At 40.2% G+C, this 20,095-nt stretch overlaps 1 protein-coding gene across 2 annotated transcripts in view; it reads left to right on the forward strand.

Moving 5' to 3' along the window:
- Positions 1–20,095, forward strand: part of SUGCT (succinyl-CoA:glutarate-CoA transferase) — a 661,401-nt gene that overhangs the window by 566,664 nt on the left and 74,642 nt on the right. Inside the window, exon 14 of one of the 2 annotated variants that reach the window (XM_081244436.1) lies at positions 15,459–15,508. The exons of the other annotated variant lie outside the window; for it this stretch is intronic. Coding sequence (XP_081100562.1) covers positions 15,459–15,481 — 23 coding nt within the window. The 3' untranslated portion in view covers positions 15,482–15,508. Of the gene's footprint in view, positions 1–15,458; positions 15,509–20,095 lie in introns of those variants that run through there. 2 annotated transcript variants of the gene reach the window in all.

The raw sequence follows: 20,095 nt of genomic DNA on the forward strand, positions 1-20,095 counted from the left end.
AATCTCTAGGAAGATCCAGTAAGCCGTACATTATTACGCCCATTTTACAGTTGAGAACATTGAGACTTGCTAAGTGTTGCAGCACCAATGGGAACCCAGATCTGAGTATCTCTGAAATCTGTTGTCTTTTTCCTATTTCCTACTGTCTCCTCAAGTTGAGCCCAAAAGGAAGGTTGAGCCACTTATTGAGTTTTTTATCTTACAACTTTAGTCTCTAGTCTAAAGGCTGATTAACATATTTTAAATGTTTTATTTAAAGAGGAGCTTGGAAATTTATTTAAGAATGTTAAAATTCAAGAATTTAAACTTTGATTGAGCCTCCATCCTTTGGGGATTAAGTTTGGTTTTAGTCTATTATTGTGTTTCTATGAAAAAAAAAAGCCATCAGAAAATATATTGTTAGGCCATTTCGATATTCTCAAGAGCATATAAGTGTAAACGCACCAAAACTTGTGGATTACATTTCCCTCAAGTTGTGCTGTTTTCACACATTAACAGAAAAGCAGTTTGAAAGTGGGGGGGGGGAAGAAAAATATTTGCGGCATATATGCAGGTTTCAATCATCAAAAGACCCGTGACGTTAAGCGCCACGCTGACTTACCCAGATTTCTCATCTTTGCAGTGATCTTTTTGTGGCACTGGTATATGTGGGCAAATTTCTTCTTGCTCACTGGGGGCTGGTTTTATTTTCAAGTTAAAGCCAGTTCCCTTCAAGCAACTTTAATTAACCTGCAAACAGTGTTGTGCTGGTACAAGAACGTTAAAGTGATATTTTTTCCAAGTGAGTGGTTGATACTATGGCCAGAGCAGGAATTTAAAAATTAGGGACTTCCCTGGCGGTCCAGTGGATAGGACTCAGTGCTTCTACTGCAGCGGGCACGGGTTTGGTCCCTGGCTGAGAAACTAAGATCCTGCATGCCACACGGTGCTGCCAAAAAAAAAAAAAAAAATTAGTGACAAATTCTGTACAATTCCACTTATATGAGGGACCTAGAGTAGTTAAAGTCATAGAGACAGAAAGTAGAAGTGTGGTTCCGCAGGTCTGGGTGGGGGAGGAATGGAGAGTTAGGGTTTAATGGGTGAAAAGTCTCAGTTGGGGAAGATGGAAAAGTTCTGGAGATGGATGGCGGCGATGGTCTCACAACAGTGTGAATGCACTTAATGCCCCTGAATTGCGCACATGAAAAAAGGTTGAAATGATAAATTTTGTGTTATATATATTACCGCAATAAAATATATGATTACTAGAAAAAATTAGCGAACTTCTATGCTGTTTTCCCATGTGCATGGGGCGTATATGTGTGGTGTAGAGAGGAGTGCATTTAGGCTCCGTCAGGGAGACCTGAGTACAAACTCAGCTCTGCCAGAAATGATTGGCGATACTAGGCCTTCCTGATCAGCCTTCCTGACCTGTCTCAGTGACATCTGTCTTCTCTGCAATATGGAGATCAAACACTGAAGATAATTACGATAATTAAATAACAATACATGCCAAGGACCCAGCAGGTAGGAGTAAGTGGAACACGTTGTAGATAATTAATAAACTCTCAGCAGTGTCTACAGTAGCCACAACTCTTGGGGGAAAATAAAACTAGCCACATTGTTAGTTATTTTTCAAACATGGGACATTGAAATAATCATGCATATTTCTCTAAGAAATACAGTAAAACAAATCATTCTTTCACTGAACATTTATCTAGTACCTACTCTGGGCCAAGTGCTGACTGACAAGGAGCTCGTCTAATGGGGCGTTTGACAGTGACCAATCAAATGAAGTGCAGTGGGGACCAGGGAACCCTGGACCGTCGCTGCCAGATCTGTGTGTAGGGCCAAACCAGCTTTGAAGCTCTTGGATAAATGTGTTGTACACAGCGTGTACAGTGGAGACCACAGCAGTGTGAGAGCATCCTCCAGAAACAGCACTGTGCTAGACAGATTGTGCAGGTGAAAATGATTCAGAGACTACAGATGAGAACGTAACGGCTTGTTTAGGGGGAATGAGAGCAAGACCACAAAACGGTGCTGCATTTCCAAAATACACTCTGCACACACTACAGCTTCTTGACGTCCTCATAGTTGTCTCACCAAGAAATGACTCTCTTGTCCAACACCTTTGGGAAACTGCCTTAAACAAAGGTCCATGGATTTTCTTTACCTTGGCATTTCTCAGATCCATGAACGTTCTAAGATAGCTTGGAGTCTCCAAGAGGGAGATGTCATGTTTCCTGAAGTTACTTGACAGTGGTGCCCTTTTCTTTCCAGAGCTCTTACTCAGATCCCATGGAAAAGCATTTTGTAGGTCACTCCACTGAGCACGTGTGTCCCTTGGAGCCACATGGAACAGGTTGTAACAGTCATTCACTGGAGAAATTGGCTAGTTGACACTAACAAAAGGGTAGGGAAGCCAAAATAGAAAGCTGCCCATCTTCTGAGGATCAGAAGTTTTTCTTGTTTCTTAGCTCAAGGGACCAAGGGTCCTGAAGAATATCAGGAGGGGTTTCTTTCTCCTGTGAGGGCTGAACACCCATGAACACCGGGCAGGAGAGGGTCGGCCAGGAGCACGGCCACGGGGGTGTCTGGGTGGCTGAGTGTCTGTAGTGGGAGTGGGGCACCTTTACTTCAAGCTGGTGCAGCCTCCACCCGTGAGAGCCTTGTTCAAAGGCATTAAAAATGGAAATGGATTGAGGGCAACACCGAAGTGCAGATCAGGAACAGCTCACATGGTGATGCTCTTGCACTAGAAGCAAAAACTATCCTGGGATCTAAAGAAATCACTTAAGAAGAAAATGCTTCCTCTTCATTGAGCCTCAGGAAAGCTGCTTTAGTAGAATCCTGCACAATTGTTCGTACTCTAGCTTAGAAAATGGAGTTGATTAAGTGGAAGGAAATTTTTTAAATGTGACAAAGATGATGAGGTGATTAAGGGGTAGGGTTTAAGTAGCAAGATGTGGAGAATTTAAGATGTATGACTGAGTAGCAATGACAGTGGGGTGTATGATAGCTGCCTCTAAAGACCCAATTAATTGCCTAATGTGGCAGATGAGAAGAAATGGGCTTTAAGCACCAAAAGGGAAGCTTGAATTGAAGCCTATCAGGGCAACAGTATTTACCCGTAAGGGTGATTCGACTGCCATCACAGCGGAAGTCAGTGGAGTTATTTGGATAAAGATACAGGATGAAACTTTTCTTTCTTATATCCTGGTGTCAACATTTTTTTTTTCCTTTAAAAAGGATGCATATATTTCATGTTTCCTAGGGGCAGAAGTTGAAGAATAGAGCACGATATTTAATTTGCTCCAGGATGTTGTGAGATGGTAACACACTTAGGATTGCTTCAAGCCTCTACATGTGTTTTCCCTTAAGCTGAATTATAGTAATATCCTGGCTGGTAAGAATCCTAGAAAATCTGTGCATTCTGTTACACTGTGTGTGGAGATACAGCTTATGACGGAAAGCGTAGTCAGGATAGTTACCATCAAGGGCACTTGATGAAACTAGCAAACTCTCCGTGACTCTGCATGTAGGTGCTTTACCTATATAGATGCTAATCTTCCTATGGACACTCTGAGAGAGACACTAGCATCCCCATTTTACAGATGAGCAAACTGAGCCTCGGAGAAATCATGTAACCTGACCGAGGCCACACGACCCCAGTAAGTGGCAGTGAGTTTGCATTCAACTCTGAGTGACTCAAACATCCATGTCCTCTTGTTGCCTTCTGAAGGCTTCTTCGGTCATCGCTTTTATAAGCTTGTGACCAGTGGCTTAGCGTGTGAGGCGCTTCGCTTGTGATTGAGAGTTGGGTGGTCGCTAGGAGCATTACCCGCACTTAACCCAGGCAGGGCCATGGCTCAGCTTCACCAAGCAGCTTGGCCAGGGCGATGCAGGGAATGCAGCAGGCAGGGCTAGACGCAAAGGCAGTTGGTCCTATAGCTCCCTGCGCATTCAGAGCGGGTGTATGGAGCAGCTCTGTCAGATCTCAGAAACAGCGTCCAGATTTGATTATAACTTCTCTCTGTGGTCTTTGAAGCTTTTCGTTATTCCTTCCTTTGCCTCACGGAGTTCAGATCGATTTTCACATAAACAGAAACAATTCCTCCTTTCTGAGCACTTCATTGTTGGTGGCATTGTGGAATGTCCCAGGAAGGGGGAAATGGGGCCAACTATAAAGGAGAAATTTCTCTTCGGCTTGCATGTTTATACGAAAATGCCAAAGCCACCAGCTGTCACAATAGCAGGCCTCGGGTAAGCCCTCTTTCCAACTGTCCTGCAGCACACATACAGCAGGGGGAGATAAATCCAGTAGACTCGATTAGAAGATGCAAAGTGGCATCCTGCATGCAAGAGTTTTACAGGAAATTGAGGAAATATGCACCTTGGTATCGTTGTTATTTCAGTAAGAAGTTCCCAAATGACAAGCATGGAAATGACAACTCAAATTTTAATTTAAACACCTAACCTCAGCTTACCACTGAAGAGCATTTTCCTTCAATAGAGAGAATGTAGATTGAAAAAAAATTAATTTCACATTCCTAGTTATAGGACATTTGAGACAAACAGCCATCCGTGCGGCTGTTACCTCATTCGCCTTTTTTAGCCATCAAGACTGACTGCTTATGTCTTTTACATTCATGGAACGCATTTCAAACTTAAGGAACTCAGTTCCATAGCAGGACCTTAGCAGAGATGATATATATCATCTTGTTTGGCTATCTTTATAATGCTTTCTTCTTTTCTTAAAAAAACTATATAAACGGTATATTAAGACTGATGGAAAAACCAGATCTGACAGGAAGGTTAAAAAAAATAAGTTACTTAAACAATTCTTCTGGAATCATTCAAGAGAGTAGGGTGGAGTAGACTTTAAAAACAAGACAATATAATCCTGAAGATTGTGTTTTTAAATGAAATTTAATTGGAGCCGTTTCACTGAATTGAACCGGTTAGGCCTTTACCCTGTCAACACTTCCCGTGGAAGTAACCCCAGTCCTATTTCCTCCCTCTGTGGCCTGGAGTTGAAGGTGAGCTGTCAATTTCTTGGACATGAGCAAGATTACAGCTGGGACTCTCACCCAGCTCTTTAAAGCAGACCACGGGTTGTGGCAGCATGCTCTTCCGGAGGAGAGAACTTATTATTCCAGTTTTATTTATTTTTAAAAACTTTTATTGCAGTGTAGTTGATTTACGATGTTGTGTTAGTTTCTGCTGTACAGCAAAGCAAATCAGTTATACATATACATATATCCACTCTTTTTTAGTTTCTTTTCCCATATAGGTCATTACAAAGTATTAAGTAGAGTTCCCTGTGCTACGCAGTAGGTTCTTATTAGCTATCTATTTTACATATAGTTGTGTGTAGATGTCGGTCCCAATCTCCCAATTTATCCCTTCTCCCCTTTCCTCCCTAGTAACCATAAGTTTGTTTTCTACATATATGGCTCTATTTCTGTTTTGTAGATATATTATTCTTTGTGCTTATGGTAGCTCAAGTTATACTCAGAATGGCACCAAGGTTTTCCTCAGTATCTTTTGCCTGGGTATAGCAGTAGGGTCCCTGAGTCCTCAGAAAGTGTAAGTAAGTGACGGCTTACTCCATATTTGACATTTGAGATCCATGAGTTTTAATTAATGTCCCTTCATTTGCAGTGAATTACAGACAGTTTTCTTTCTGTTCTATTTTCCTACATCTTGAATTGTGAAATTTTCCAGTAAGTCCAAGAAAAACAAAAGAGGTGTCATTTAAACACACTGGTCTTAAATCAAACCAAAGCTACAGGAACTCCAAACCAAAGGTAGCCATTCCAGTTGAAATACCAAGATGCTCTCTATGACACTGGATTCTTTTCATTAAAAAACAAAACAAAACTGAACCCAACTTTGCTTGAAGATGATCCTTGGGCTCTTTGCATTCCGTCATCCCTCAAACCCTGTGCCTGGGATGCAGAGTTGGATACAGATGCTTTCAGGGGCAGGATGTTTTAAAAAAGAAAACAAAAACCGTGTGTCTCTCTCCCCTGAAATAGAAAATAACTTACTTTTAGGCCTTCATATCATCTATTTGAATATTTGAGCCAAAAGAAAAATTAACTTTAGATAAAATCAGAGATTTCCAAACCAATGTAAAAAGCAACTTTGACTCCAGTTTATCATTGGTTTCCATTGTCTTTATGTAAAGGAGCACAGGAGGTAATAACAAAGAAGACTAAAGAAAGGCAAATAAAGGGGAAAAAAAACCTGGAATCCATGAGGGAAAACTAGAGTGGATACACATATGTGAACAGTTTCTGAAATGGTCTAAATCTTCCACTTCTGTCAACCAGTGCACCTTCTCCTATATGCAGGGCAATGCTCTGACAACCCAGCCTCTTCCAGTGCTTTCCCTGAATATCAAGCATCACCCTCTAAGTTTTCAGCCATGTATTTTCTTTGGACCGCTCTTCTTTACCCTTATTCGATACTTCACATATATGAATGGGAATGTCAACATTTAAACGTTCGTGTGAGCTGGGAAAAAGGGAGAAGTTTATCTCAGTGCTCTTCTATTTAAACACATGGAACTCTGTTATAACTTTGTATCTTTGCAGTGTAATAGATGGTTGAAATCTAAAAGGCGGTTGAAACCATGACCCCCCAAAAAGTGTAGAAAAAGCAATCTGTACCATCCACAGACAAATTCTGGTGCCGATCCTGGTGTTACAACAAAATTCAGTTTTATATTTTTACATTATAGGTATTAATGCCTGTTGGGTTTTTTTCTCCCCCCAAATCTACATTTCTGTGAATTCTAAGGTCAATTTACTTTTGTTTTTCTAATAAAAATGTAAATCTCAATACGTTAGTGAGAATTAAGCCTTTGAAACATATTTTTCCCCCTATAACACTCTATTAGGACTACTGATTATTTGAAAATCTGTCAGTTTTTTAAATATCTTTTTAAATTTTTTTAATTTTTAAAAATTTTATTTTATTTTGGAGTATATTTGATTTACAATGTTGTGTTAGTTTCAGGTGTACAACAAAGTGATTTAGTCATACATATATATATATCTATTCTTTTTCAGATTCTTTTCCCATATAGGTCATTAGAGAGTATTAAGTAGAGTTTCCTGTGCTATACAGTACCTCCTTGTTGATTATCTGTTTTATATATAGTAGTGTGTGTATGTCAATCCCAACCTCCTAATTTATCCCTCCCCCCCGACCCTTTGGTAACCATAAGTTTGTTTTCTGTGTCTGTGAGTCTGTTTCTGTTTTGTACATAAGTTCATTTGTATCATTTTCTTAGATTTCACATATAAGTGATATCCTGGGATATTTGTCTTTGTCTGGAAAATCTGTCCGTTTTAGACTTTAGTGGATATACATACTTTTATTGGATATACATATATACATATACATATTTTTAATAGAAGTAATCCAATCCTATACTTCTGGCTAATATACCCAATTTGAAGTGTATGTGTATTTATGTGACGTATTTGAAAGTGTTGTGTTAAATATTTTAAGTATTATGCAAATGTCAGTTATTCTTGTTATTATATATACGAGGTCTACTTTGTGCCGGGGAAAATTTAGTTATGTTAGCTGGAGACAACGGACTGGGCATAGTAGTGTAGGCATGAAAACTGGAGTCTGTACTTAAGGGAGACCTTATTTTAATAATGATCATTGTATAATAGCAACATCTCTACCACTAAAGTAAGAAATGTTTGAATATGTATTGTCTGCCTTATTTACTTATTAGGTGCTTTTGAAAATGTTTCAGTGAGTTAAGACCTTTAAGTCTTTATTTTGCAAAGAGAAAAGTTCACCTAAACGATAGGGGTAAAAACAAATAGATTAGTAGAAATTAACCTATCTTTTTTGTTTTTAATAACATAGATGGTCTCTTCATAGAATTTTCTAATAAAAAGTATAATATTGATTCCTCTACTTGGAAAACAAAAAACCCTCCTTATATACTTCCATACACACAAGATGTGCATCTAGAATGTAAATCATGTGTTTTGTTTTGTTTTTTTAACTCACAAATAACCTGTGTATGTTTATTTACTTTTTATTTTTTCTTATTAGTCATCCATTTTATACACATCAGTGTATACATGTCAATCCCAATCTCCCAATTCATCACACCACATGTGTTATAAAAGAGAATTATATAATCATGTGTTATAAAAGAAAAGTGTATGGTATTCCTAAGCCTTAGCACTCCAAAAACTATCTTAATGGTGCATTTTGAAAAATGCCATTAATCCGAAGGATCGCTCATTGATCCCTGGGTCTTATATCAAACCACAGAGCAGAGTGACAGGGTTGGTCGCCCTAGCAGGATAGAGCAGCCCAATGATGTAAGAACTTGGACCTGGACACATTCACTGGTGTGGGTCAGCGGAATGGCAGGGGACAGCCTGTCCACGGGCAATGCAGAGCATGCCAACCCATCAGGAGGGACATGATAACTGGTAAATACGGTGTCGATTTACCAAGAGATGGCAAGGGGCCCTGAGAAAACACACAAACAGAGATTGTAGGTTCAAGGAACATCACAGAACCCTAGCAAACAGTATGCAGTGGACCTCAGGTAGATCCTTCTGCTTGGCAAGGCCTCAGCCACAGGGCTGGAGCTCAGGAGCAGAACTCAAATCCTGGCATAAGAAGGAAGAAGGCAAGAGCAAGGTGGAATCATCGATTTTCCCAGATTCTGGAAGGACAAGGTGGCCAGAATGGTTTTAAGGACAGAACGAAGCTCCCGGGGAGAAGGCAGAAACTACTCTTCAGAACTTGAGCAAAAGGCAAGACTTGGGCTTCCCTGGTGGCGCAGTGGTTGAGAGTCCACCTGCCGATGCAGGGGACACGGGTTCGTGCCCCGGTCCGGGAAGATCCCACATGTCGCGGAGCAGCTGGGCCCGTGAGCCATGGCCACTGAGCCTGCGCGTCCGGAGCCTGTGCTCCGCAGTGGGAGAGGCCACAGCAGTGAGAGGCCCGCGTACCGCCAAAAAAAAAAAAAAAAAAAAAAGGCAAGACTTGGCTTCAGGACAAAGTCGAGCAAGTGATGGGTGCAGCACGCAGTGAGGACTGGACCAGCTCTGCATCTTCTGAGCACAGTCCCCAGAGTTTGCAGAAGTGGGGGAAGAGGATCAAGGGACAGAAAGCCAAGCAGAACATCACCCAGAACCTGCTTCCAGCTCATCCTGAGCGTTTTCCTCTCTGTTCAGTAGAGTTCAGAGGCACTGGCCTCTAGCTGCTTAACAAGCTATTTCTCAGAACTTCCTCAGCTTCAGTGGAAGAGGCAGAAACTGCTCCTGGAGGGATCGCGGCAGTCAGTGCAGGAGTTCAAGGCTGTTTCCTGCACCCTGAACCAGTCCCCAGGAGTTTCCTGGGGTCCTTAATAGCCACCTGGACAAGAGTGGCTTCTCTCTGAAGGATGTCAAGGTGAAGTTTTAGCTTTCCTAGGCCACTCGATGGGAGTCATCTTTTGACCAGAGGGCAAAGCCACCCAGAAATCTGTTCAGTTTATTTGGATAGCTAGATGCCAACAACCAATATGTTTTAAAGAACCCATACACCACCCTATCTTTCTGTCGTCATTTCGAGGAAGTGTTCAATATGACCAAGACCGAATGGTGCTCTTTAAAAGAATATTTGCTATGAAGACCACGCTGGATGCTTAAAAACCGAGCCCTACAGTTTATTTACTTTCAAATAATGTTGCGTTTGCCATATTACAATCCAAACACCTTCACGTTCATTATGTTTTATGCTGCTGGTGACACATTCATAATACCCCTAATCTGTTTATGACATTCCTTTTGTATGTAAACGCCTAATCATGCATCCAAACAAACATCAGCACCCTGCACTGTCAGACTACTGCACAGTGTACCTTGATGGGGGAGGCATGTGTGACAAATTGTTCTTTAAGGAGAGAGCAGCCAGCAGAGGGAGGACCTTGAACTCACGTCCTGCCCTGGGCAAGTTTATTAGACATCTCGGATACAGTGGTTAACTTAGCAAGGCATATGCCTCCGGAGGACAGAGCTGAGACTGTGAGATGTTATAGGGTAGGGAATTGGGCTCAAAATAAGGACAAACTTTTTACTTGTGGAGCCGTAAAGAAAAAGGGGAGAGGGGAGTGTAGAATTCCTGGACAGATAGTGAACATGGCAGTAAGTGTAGAGTTCAATCAAAGCAGACAGTGGGTGGGGCCTTAGCGGGAATGTTATATTTAAGTATAGAGTAGAGAATTGACCTAAATGGCTTTTAAAGTGAGTGAATTTTCCATTTTGTAATCTGAATTTTTTGCCTGATTCCCTGCTGTGTAGTAGGCTGAACAGTAGTCCCCAAACATGCCCATGTCCTAATTCCTGGAACGTGTGAATGTTACTTTATATGGCAAAAAGGACTTTGCAGATGTGATTCAGTTAAGGATCTTGAGTTAGGGAGATTATCCTGGAATATCCTCAGGATAGTTTTATAAGAGGGAGTCAGGAGGGATTGGAGTCAGAGGAGACGATGTGATGGTGGAAGCAGAGGTTGGAGGGATGTGCTTTGAAGATGAAGGAATGGGCCACAAGCCAAGGAATGCAGGCCGCCACTAGAAGCTGGAAAAGGCTCTGCTAGAGCCTCCAGAAAGAATGTAGCTCTGCCCACACCTTGACCTTACCCTGATGAGGCTCATTTCAGACTCCTGACCTCCAGAAATGTAAGAAAATAAATTTGGGTTGTTTTAAGCCACTCATTTTGAGATCGTTTGTTACAGTGACAACAGGAAACGAATATACCTACCTTCCTCTAGACTGCGTTTGGAATTTTATTTGAGCTCTAAACAAGCTAGCCAAGGCCAAAATACATACATCAGTGAAAGAAATATAGCCGTCTCCCTCTCCTCCCCCAATACCAGTTGTAGGTTCTTAGATTGAGCCTTATGTAAAGTTACTCCTTTATAATGGAATTTTTCCTTTTTAATTTACTTATGTGTTGGAATGACTTCTATGCATGTGTAATTAAATCCAAACTTCTTAGCATGATGATCAAGCCTGCTACTTGCCCAATCTGTTTCCTTCCTGAACCCCTGTCATGCTGAACTTCACAAGTTTCCTTAAAGCACCGTGCTCCTTTGCCTCTGTTATTTTGCACGTGTTGTTTCCTCTGTAGTGAATGGCTTTTATATTCTGTTTTGTCTAGATAACTTCTACTCATCTCCATCAGGATTATGTTTAGCTATATCAGAGACCCCAGATAACAACGTTATTAAATAGAACTTTAATTCTCTCCTGTGACAATTCAGAAGACGACAGTTAGGCACTGGTGTGGCATCTCAGCTCTGGGATGTCCACAGGAAGTCAGGCTTCTTCCAGCTCATTGCTGTGCCTCCCCTACAGTATGTCTTAGTCTTCATAGTACAAGATAGTGTTTAGAGCTCCAGCCATCACATCTATATTCCAGGCAGAAAGATGGAGGAAAGCACAAAGAGGAAAAGGAGCACATTCCAGCTGTCTTCTGGGGGAAGGTTCCTGAAAGCTATCAAATTATACCTCTACTCACATACATTAACAAGTACTTAGTCACTTGGAAAGAGGCTGGGTAATGTAGTTTTTATCTTGGGGTGAGGGGTGGCATTGACCATACTAAAAACCAGATACTCTATTTCTGTGGAAGAAAGAAAGGGATATTAATTGACAACAAACTATTATCTGTCTCACTATCACTTAAAACTCAGATTATGTGGTTCCTGTTCTGAGAAGATGTTCCTAACCCCAACTGTGTTAGTTGTTCCTGCTCTGTGCTCCCATACATCCTGTGAATACTTTACCTGCGTCAAATGCCTTTGTTACCTTGGCTGTCTCTCACATGAGAATGTGAACGATTTGAGGCAGGAACTCTGTTTTTGTCACTGTATTGCCTAGCAAAGTAGCTATTAAAATTTATTTATATTGAGCAAATGAATAAATTAACCCCAGAGTTTTCAGATGGCAGCATCCCAGAAATTTTGAGATTTGAGGAGATACTTTAATTTAAGCTGTACTGTATTTTATGCTCTTAAAATAGTTTTGCAGCAATTCCTAGGAAATTATTTAATAGAGTGTACATCCAAACATATAGCCAATGTAGCCGTGTGTGTGTATTTTATGATTCTAAAAGTTAGAATTCTGCATATGACAAGACATACAGTAGTACCCCCTTATCTGTTTCACTTTCCACAGTTTCAGTTACCTGCAGTCAACCGAAGTCGATAAATATCAAATGAAAAATTCTAGAAATAAATAATTCATACTTATTTGGGTTGTTTTTTGTTTTTTGGCTCACCGTGCAGCATGTGGGATCTTAGTTCCCTGACCTGGGGTTGAACCCGTGCCCCCTGTAGTGGAAGCGTGGAGTCTTAACCACTGAACTGCCAGGGAGTTCCCTGCACAGTTGATACGTTTTAAACTGAGTGCTAGTCTATGAGTAGAGTGATGAAATCTCGTGCCATCCTGCTTCATCCTGCCCGGGATGTGACTCACCCCTTTGTCCAGCGTATCCTGCTCCGTACTTGGTAGCGTCTTGGTTATCAGATCCACTGTCCTCGTATTGTAGTGCTTTTGTTCAAGTGACCCTTAGGTTACTTAATAATGGCCCCAAAGCACAAGCGTGTGATCCTGGCAATTCGGATATGCCAAAGAGAAAGCCTAAAGTGCTTCCTTTAAGTGAAAAGTTCAAAGTTCTCGAATTAATAAGAAAAAAAAAGGTTCGTTGAGGTTGCTAAGATCTACAGTAAGAGCGAATCTTTTATTCATGAAATTGTGCAGGAAAAAGAAATTCTTCCTAGTTTTTCTGTCACACCTCAAACTGCAAAATTTATGGCCACAATTAAGGTAGAAAAGGGATTCAATTTGTACAATAAGACATTTTGAGAGAGACTACTTTCGCATAACTTTTATTACAGTATGTTGTTATAATCATTCTATTTTATTTATTGTTTTTTTTTAAGTGTAAATTTTTTTTAAATTTATTTATTTAATTATCTATTTTATTTTTGGCTGTGTTGGGTCTTCAATGCCACGCACAGGCCTTTCTTTAGTTGTGGCAACCGGGGGTCTTTCACCACGTTGGCCTCTCCTGCTGTGGAGCACAGGCTCCAGGCGTGCGGGCCTCAGCAGCCGTGGCACTCAGGTTCAGCAGTTGTGTCTCACGGGCTCCAGAGCGCAGGCTCAGCAGTTGCAACACACAGGCTCAGTTGCTCTGCGACGCGTGGGATCCTCCCGGACCAGGGCTCGAACCCACGCGCTCCGCCTTGGCGGGCAGATTCTCAACCACTGCGCCACCAGGGAAGCCCTCTTATTATTGTTAATCTCTTATTGTGCCCAATTTATAAATTAAACTTTATCATAGGTATGTATGTATAGGGAAAAAACATAATATACATCGGGTTTGGTACTGTCTGAGGTTTGAGGCATCCATTGGGGGTCTTGGAACTTATCCCCCATGGAGAAGGGGGTGGTGATACTATACTTAGATTTCCTTTACATTCCCACTCACTTTTCCCTGTAAAGATAGTTTAGAAAAAAATGTGATCAAGGGAAGTTTATGTCAGTTTAATCCATTAAAATGCAGCAGATTGCATGTGGACCCTAATCTGTATTAATGTAACCAAATTATGTAGGTAACTGTAACACTATCCAGTTAAGAGGGAGACTGATAAATTTATTGAGTAAAAATCTGTTGAGTGATAAAAATACATAATTTTGTTTCTAGCGATCTTTCTTCTGATATCCCTCTTTTCTGAAATGTGCTTTAACAGTGTCATGAGATCATAAATACTAGAAAGGTACTATGGTCTGGAGAAATCTAGAATCCTATAGCACTCTTTCAGCTCAAACAACTAGTTTGACCCTAGTAAGATTAAGATTAGATGGGACAGTAGAAGTGTCATTATTGTCCTCAGTATATAGGTCTTCATTTTTCTTAAGGATACTCTTTTGATCATTAACAGATATTTATCATCTACTGAAGAAATAAAATACACCAGACTTGAAAGTCAATGTAATAAAAAAAAAAAAGACATGATACTTGCTCTTAAAAACTTGTAATCTAGTGGGCTTCCCTGGTGGCGCAGTGGTTGAGAGTCCACCTGACGATGCAGGGGACGGGGGTTCGTGCCCCGGTCCGGGAGGATCCCACATGCTGCGGAGCGGCTGGGCCCGTGAGCCATGGCCGCTGAGCCTGCGAGTCCGGAGCCTGTGCTCCGCAGCGGGAGAGGCCATAACAGAGAGGCCCGCGTACTGCAAAAAAGAAAGAAAGAAAGAAAGAAACAACTTGTAATCTAGTAGGGAAGAGAGATTTTATTGAAAATGGTAATGTGTTACAGTAGCTATCAACTCAGGTTAACTGAGGGAATGACTGAATGACCATAAGAATCCGGGAGACCATTTTTTAGGGTATTCTATGGAATTCTTTTGTCAATTACCTGTTCATATGTTTCCACGATCCCCTACCTCAAGAATTGTTAGAGTACAGTTAATTAGCAGAGTATTTTTCAACTTGCTCCTTAAAATTAGGGTGACCATATGTTCTAGTTTGCCTGGGACTGTCTCAATGTACGCCTGTTGTCTCAGCATGATTATTAGTAGTGCTCATTTCACTCCCTGGAGTCGGCCGTACATAGCCTGCTTCTCCATCCTCAGCAGGATGTAGGTCCCCTCACCTCTCCCTTCTTCCTCCCTTTCCACACCAAAAGCATGTAAGACTAGGGAAGAGGGCAACTTACTCTTCCTGAAAGCTCAGTTTCTGGCTGTGGTTCGGATTTTCCTGTTACCACCTGCTGAGTATTAGCCCATACTCAAGCCTTGCAGATTGTTTCAAGTTCCTGTGGTTTGTAGATAAAAGCCTTTATTCTTTGGAGGAAAACGTGCTTCTGGTTTAAAAAAAAGATTTCCATGTTTGAGTTCACAAAAAACATTTCTTTAAATTACTATTAGATCATCCAGCACTGGATAGATATGCTTTTTCCAAATTCAGTAATTCGATCTACTGTAATTAATTTAGCTTTTGGCCTTTAAAAATCTTTTTTTTCCCCCCCTGAGGGAATGAGTTATTGTACAGAGGTGAATATCCTGTATAGATTTATCAATTGATGGACGACAGATAAATCACCAGAGCTTATCCTTTTTGATAATCCTTTTGAAGTGTTTTTCTTATTCGATGAAATTTTATAAAATGACTAAATGCTTGCTTGGCTTTCTTAATTAATGTGGTTTGAATAAAATGAAAAAATTTCTGTTTTTATAATCATTAAGAATGCTAATTATTATGTTTTAAATAAGTGATGTCTTCATAGACTTAGGAGGCATATGTGGTTGTTTGTCCTTTTGCTATAATCTTAAATTAGTGCTTTTTAAAATTAGCATATTGTTCTTACTTTAATGCTTCAAACAGTCCCTCTTTTGCCCTCATGAATTGTTTCTTCCTATCTGCTGCAGGTTCAAAAACAACTTCAGTATAGTGATCAGAACTGTAAATAAAATCCAGGTAAATGAAACTATGATGGGGAAAATCTGTGGGTTTTTATGACATCACTTTTGGCTGCGCAGAGACTTTTTTCCTTGCTTTTTGTCTGTGTTCCAGGTAGTTAAGTTTGTAGAATAGTTGACCTCTAGATAAGTAAAGTGTTTTTGTAATTCCATTTGAAAATTAGTGTGGAAAATTAAGGTGTGCACCCCTATGGAGAAAGTTGAGGTCAAGTAATTCATTCCTGAAGCTGTGCGGTCATAAAGATTCACATATGGGGCTCAGAACTACTATTAACCAATCAAATTGCTCCCAGAGGGGTGCTCACTTCCTAGGTCAACTCTTAAAACACTCCACATAGCCATTGTAGTCTTCCAAATACTTGCTTGGTGGATGGACAGAGAGACAGGAAATCAGAGTGAAAATGGATGCTATAAATCTGTTTTGTACAGAAATGTGTTGAACAACTTTTAGTGAGGGCAAATGTACTACCTTAGATTTTAGGATTCCACAATACTGCCTAATTCATCTGGGAAATGAAATCTTTCTTTTGTTACACTTGGGTTTTTTTTTTTTCCCCTAATTTAAGACTCACCAAAATTGGGTAAAGTTTGTGATTATTTCAGAGTTTTGGAAATCAGTCTTCCTTCCCTTTTATCAAAGGTTACAAAACAATCCTTCCACAAGTCACAGGGGTGATAAGGAGTTCTATAAAGTAGATTTAAATTATCTAGTGAATGCCCAAACATTATTGTTGCCAAAAGAATGCCTTCAAAAGTAGCAGGCAAAACAAAAACTGAAAGATTTGCTCTAATTTATATAAAAGAGAGCTCAATAAGTACAACAATATATTACATATTATAAATATCATATTTATATATAAGTATTATATGAAGTTAAGATGATTCACAAATACTATATAGATTATTTAATATATATCTGTGTGTATATATATATGTGTGTGTGTGTGTGTGTGTGTGTGTGTGTGTGTGTGTGTGTGTGTGTTGCCTTTTAGGAATAGATGTTAAACATTAACCCTAAAAGTTTCCCAGATGCCAGTTGTTCCAGGAAATTAATTTGGCATTTTCTCATCTCATTATAGAGATGGGGAGACAGCTGATCATGTGGATTTTTGCTACATTTTGGTTTTTTAGATGCTCACATAGAACCTGTAGGTCAAAGACACTGTCTTGCCCAAATGCAATTAAATTTCCTAACAATTATTTCTGGTGTTGATGGTATTTGAATACAGATTATAAAGCCTTGAAAAGACTTCTGGGTTTTGATTTTATGTTGGTTTTTCCTACAAATTTCATACTTTCAATTACCCCAAATACTGCAATTGTGAAATATAACAACTAAGGCATTTTGGCAAAAAACACAAATTTGTCCTGATCCTCAAGATGTTAAGTATCTTGAATTTTCGTGGTCATTAGTGTTCTCCTGTTAGTAACATTCAGGAAAGAAGGGAGGAAAAGTTAAATAAAATGGTTCACAGCTTTTAAATTGCAAGACAATTTGGTGCTTCAAATGGACCAAATGCTTGTTTTGGGAAAATGCGTATTTCACATATTTCACAATTTGATACTTATTTTTGGTAACAGCTTGCCATACCATGCAATTTCTTTTTTTTAAATTAATTAATTAATTAATTTTATTTTTGGCTGTGTTGGGTCTTCACTGCTGTGCACAGGCTTTCTCTAGTTGTGGTGAGCAGGGGCTACTCTTCATTGCAGTACATGGCCTTCTCATTGTGGTGGCTTCTCTTGTTGCGGAGCACGGGCTCCAGGCGCACAGGCTTTAGTAGTTGTGGCACTCGGGCTTAGTAGTTGTGGCTTGTGGGCTCTAGAGTGCAGGCTCTGTAGTTGTGGCGCACAGGCTTTAGTAGTTGTGGCACTCGGGCTTAGTAGTTGTGGCTTGTGGGCTCTAGAATGCAGGCTCTGTAGTTGTGGCGCACAGGCTTAGTTGCTCCGTGGCATGTGGGATCTTTCTGGACCAGGGCTCGAACCCGTGTCTCCTGCATTGGCGGGTGGATTCTTAACCACTGAGCCACCAGGGAAGTCCCATACCATGCAATTTCAACTGTGGTATTACTGGGGTTTGTTTCTGCAAGGAAGAGATAGCAAAAGCAAACAGAAAAAAAAAACAAAAACATTTATTTAATAGCCATAAGAGTTGCCTGAATACCTCTGAAGGTTTTGAAAATAACCTACTTTACCATCAATAACCATTAATGTAACTTGTACTAAAAGGAGGTGGTCTTAAGGGCCAGCACATTCTAATGATCTGTGCTCATAATGAGTGGGGTGTCCTTGGTCCAATTACATACCTGACTTACAAGTAGGTGTAACCACTGACTTATACCTGAAGGCTTTGGCAGGACATGGAGTCCCAGTTTCTCTTCCTGAAAAGCGAACATCCACAAGCATTCTCAGTTGACAATACTAAGAGTTACATCTCTATGCTAATAGTTACTATGCATTGAGCACTCTCTGTCAGACACTGGATCAGATGCTTAACATACACTATTTAAAAAATATTCTTTCATCTTGCAAGGTAGATACTATTTTCTTTGCTTTAGGGATTCGGAAACCAGGGTTCAGATTAAGGATATGTTTAAGGTCACACAGCTGGTGAGGTGCAGGACCAGTATTCCAACTGAAGTGAGTCTGATTCTGTAATCACTGCACTGTACCAACCTTTTGCTTTCCTTTTCCGGTGGGGAGAATCTGGTCTGATTTTAGACAGATGCACTTTATCCTTTCCGAGGGCAAGCCGAAGATATTAAACTGTCTCCGGCTTAAGTGTAAAGTAAGTGGATTATTTCTGTACTTTATCCCGTCTCATGAAAGTATAAATAAGCCAGTATAGGTGCAGTCTTCCCAGTTCCTTTAAAGAAGCAGCAACATAGAATCAAGTCATCATATAATGTCAGAGGGAGGTGCTTGATACATATTTTGAACACAGATGAGGCTTTCAGAAATGGTTCAGCTTCTGGAATTGTTACTGCACTTCTTTTCCTGGTTCTAAAGTTTCTGTTCTGAAGACTCTATTCAGTTGAGATATACTGTCCTTCAGACCAGTAATTTCCTGACCACTCACCTGAGCCCCGCCCACCATGAACCTTTGCCAGTCTCCTGCCGGGCCATATTGCAGTTTTCAAGGAGGTGCCCAGCGGTTGCCTTCATCCTGTTCTGTCAAAGTCAGCCGTGGAATCCAGGTGTCTGAGAGCTAAAACAAGTCAGCTACAAATCAGGTCTTATATTCTATGCCCAGAATCTGCTACTGATTCACATCAGGGCCTTTGAATCAGTTTTTCCTTTTCACTATGCCTCAGTTTCTCAATTATCAAAATAAGGAAAAAAGAAAAAAAAACACTTTTTTTTTTCTGAAGGGAGAACTTAGCCTTGGAGTGAGAGAATTTTTGAGTTTTTTTAGGACTTAAGCCCAAGTTTATTACATCATTACTTTTTATTTTTCTCAGTTTTATGGTTATTTCTCTTTAACTGGCATATGATTCTTTCAAATCATGAGAAAAATCTTCTTGGATTTGAGTTTTCATATTCTTCTGGAAGTTTCCAGTTATTAATTGGTTACTGTTACTTTTTCAGAACTTAGAGGCAACATTTCATATCAATGTTATTTTCTGTATATTATTTTAGTTTTGAATGTCAGCACCTCTATCTGGAAGGGAAAGTCGAAGCAGAAAAGTTTTGGGCTCAGCTCGAAAATGCAGTGTGCTAAATCAAACACTTGCCGATACATTTAAGGTGTAAACTAAAGGTGATCAGTTTCTAGCACGCTGGCTCTTTTCCATCCCATGCCTGTGCCGGACATTGCTAATCGATCCTGGGTTCTTTCTTACCAAACATAGAGGCCATTTGGCTTTAAAGAACCTTTCTTTGCACAGGGCTCAAACAATCATTTGGAGTTGGCATGCAGGGTAAAATCCATTTGCCATTCGTGGAACCATGCTCTGTGTAATAAACACCAAGGTAAACAGATTTTCCTCCTCAGGGAGCACTCCGAAACCTTAATGAAAAGATACTTTGTAGTAGAGTAGAAATCCACTGAGAAGGCCCTAAAGTTCTTAAAAGTTCTTGAAGGGTGTCATGGGGAGCTCATCTGTGGAAAATACCTTGTGAAGAAATGAAGTTTTGAGTTAAAAATCTCACTAGCAGAGGCAAGGATAAGGAAGTATTTGCTTTTCCACTGTAGATGGCTTTTTGTTACACTTCATCGGGACAGGTTGCTTGGATTCACGCTCACCAAACACTCACAGATCTCATATCCTTGTGCCTGGACCCAGATATTCATCTCTAGGGATTGGTCCTACTTATTTTTTTTTTCTCCTGAGTTTGAACACAAAGGCACATATGGAGGTGTGCATCAGATGGGGCGCCGCTACCTTTTCCACGAACATCAGGAGTACTCCTTAGGAAATGGTAAAATTAACCCCTTAACATTCTTGTTAAGTCTTAGAGTAAAAAGATATCAGATCCAAAACTAATAGCTATATCCCTATCTGTGTCTCCTTGGTGGGATTTCTTTTCGTATCCATTGGCTTTGTTTTTGTCATCTTTTAATCTAAGTATGAGTAGTATTACAT

Source organism: Mesoplodon bidens (assembly GCF_964165515.1).
Source record: "Mesoplodon bidens genome assembly, chromosome: 9".
Taxonomy (NCBI): Eukaryota; Metazoa; Chordata; class Mammalia; order Artiodactyla; family Ziphiidae; genus Mesoplodon; species Mesoplodon bidens.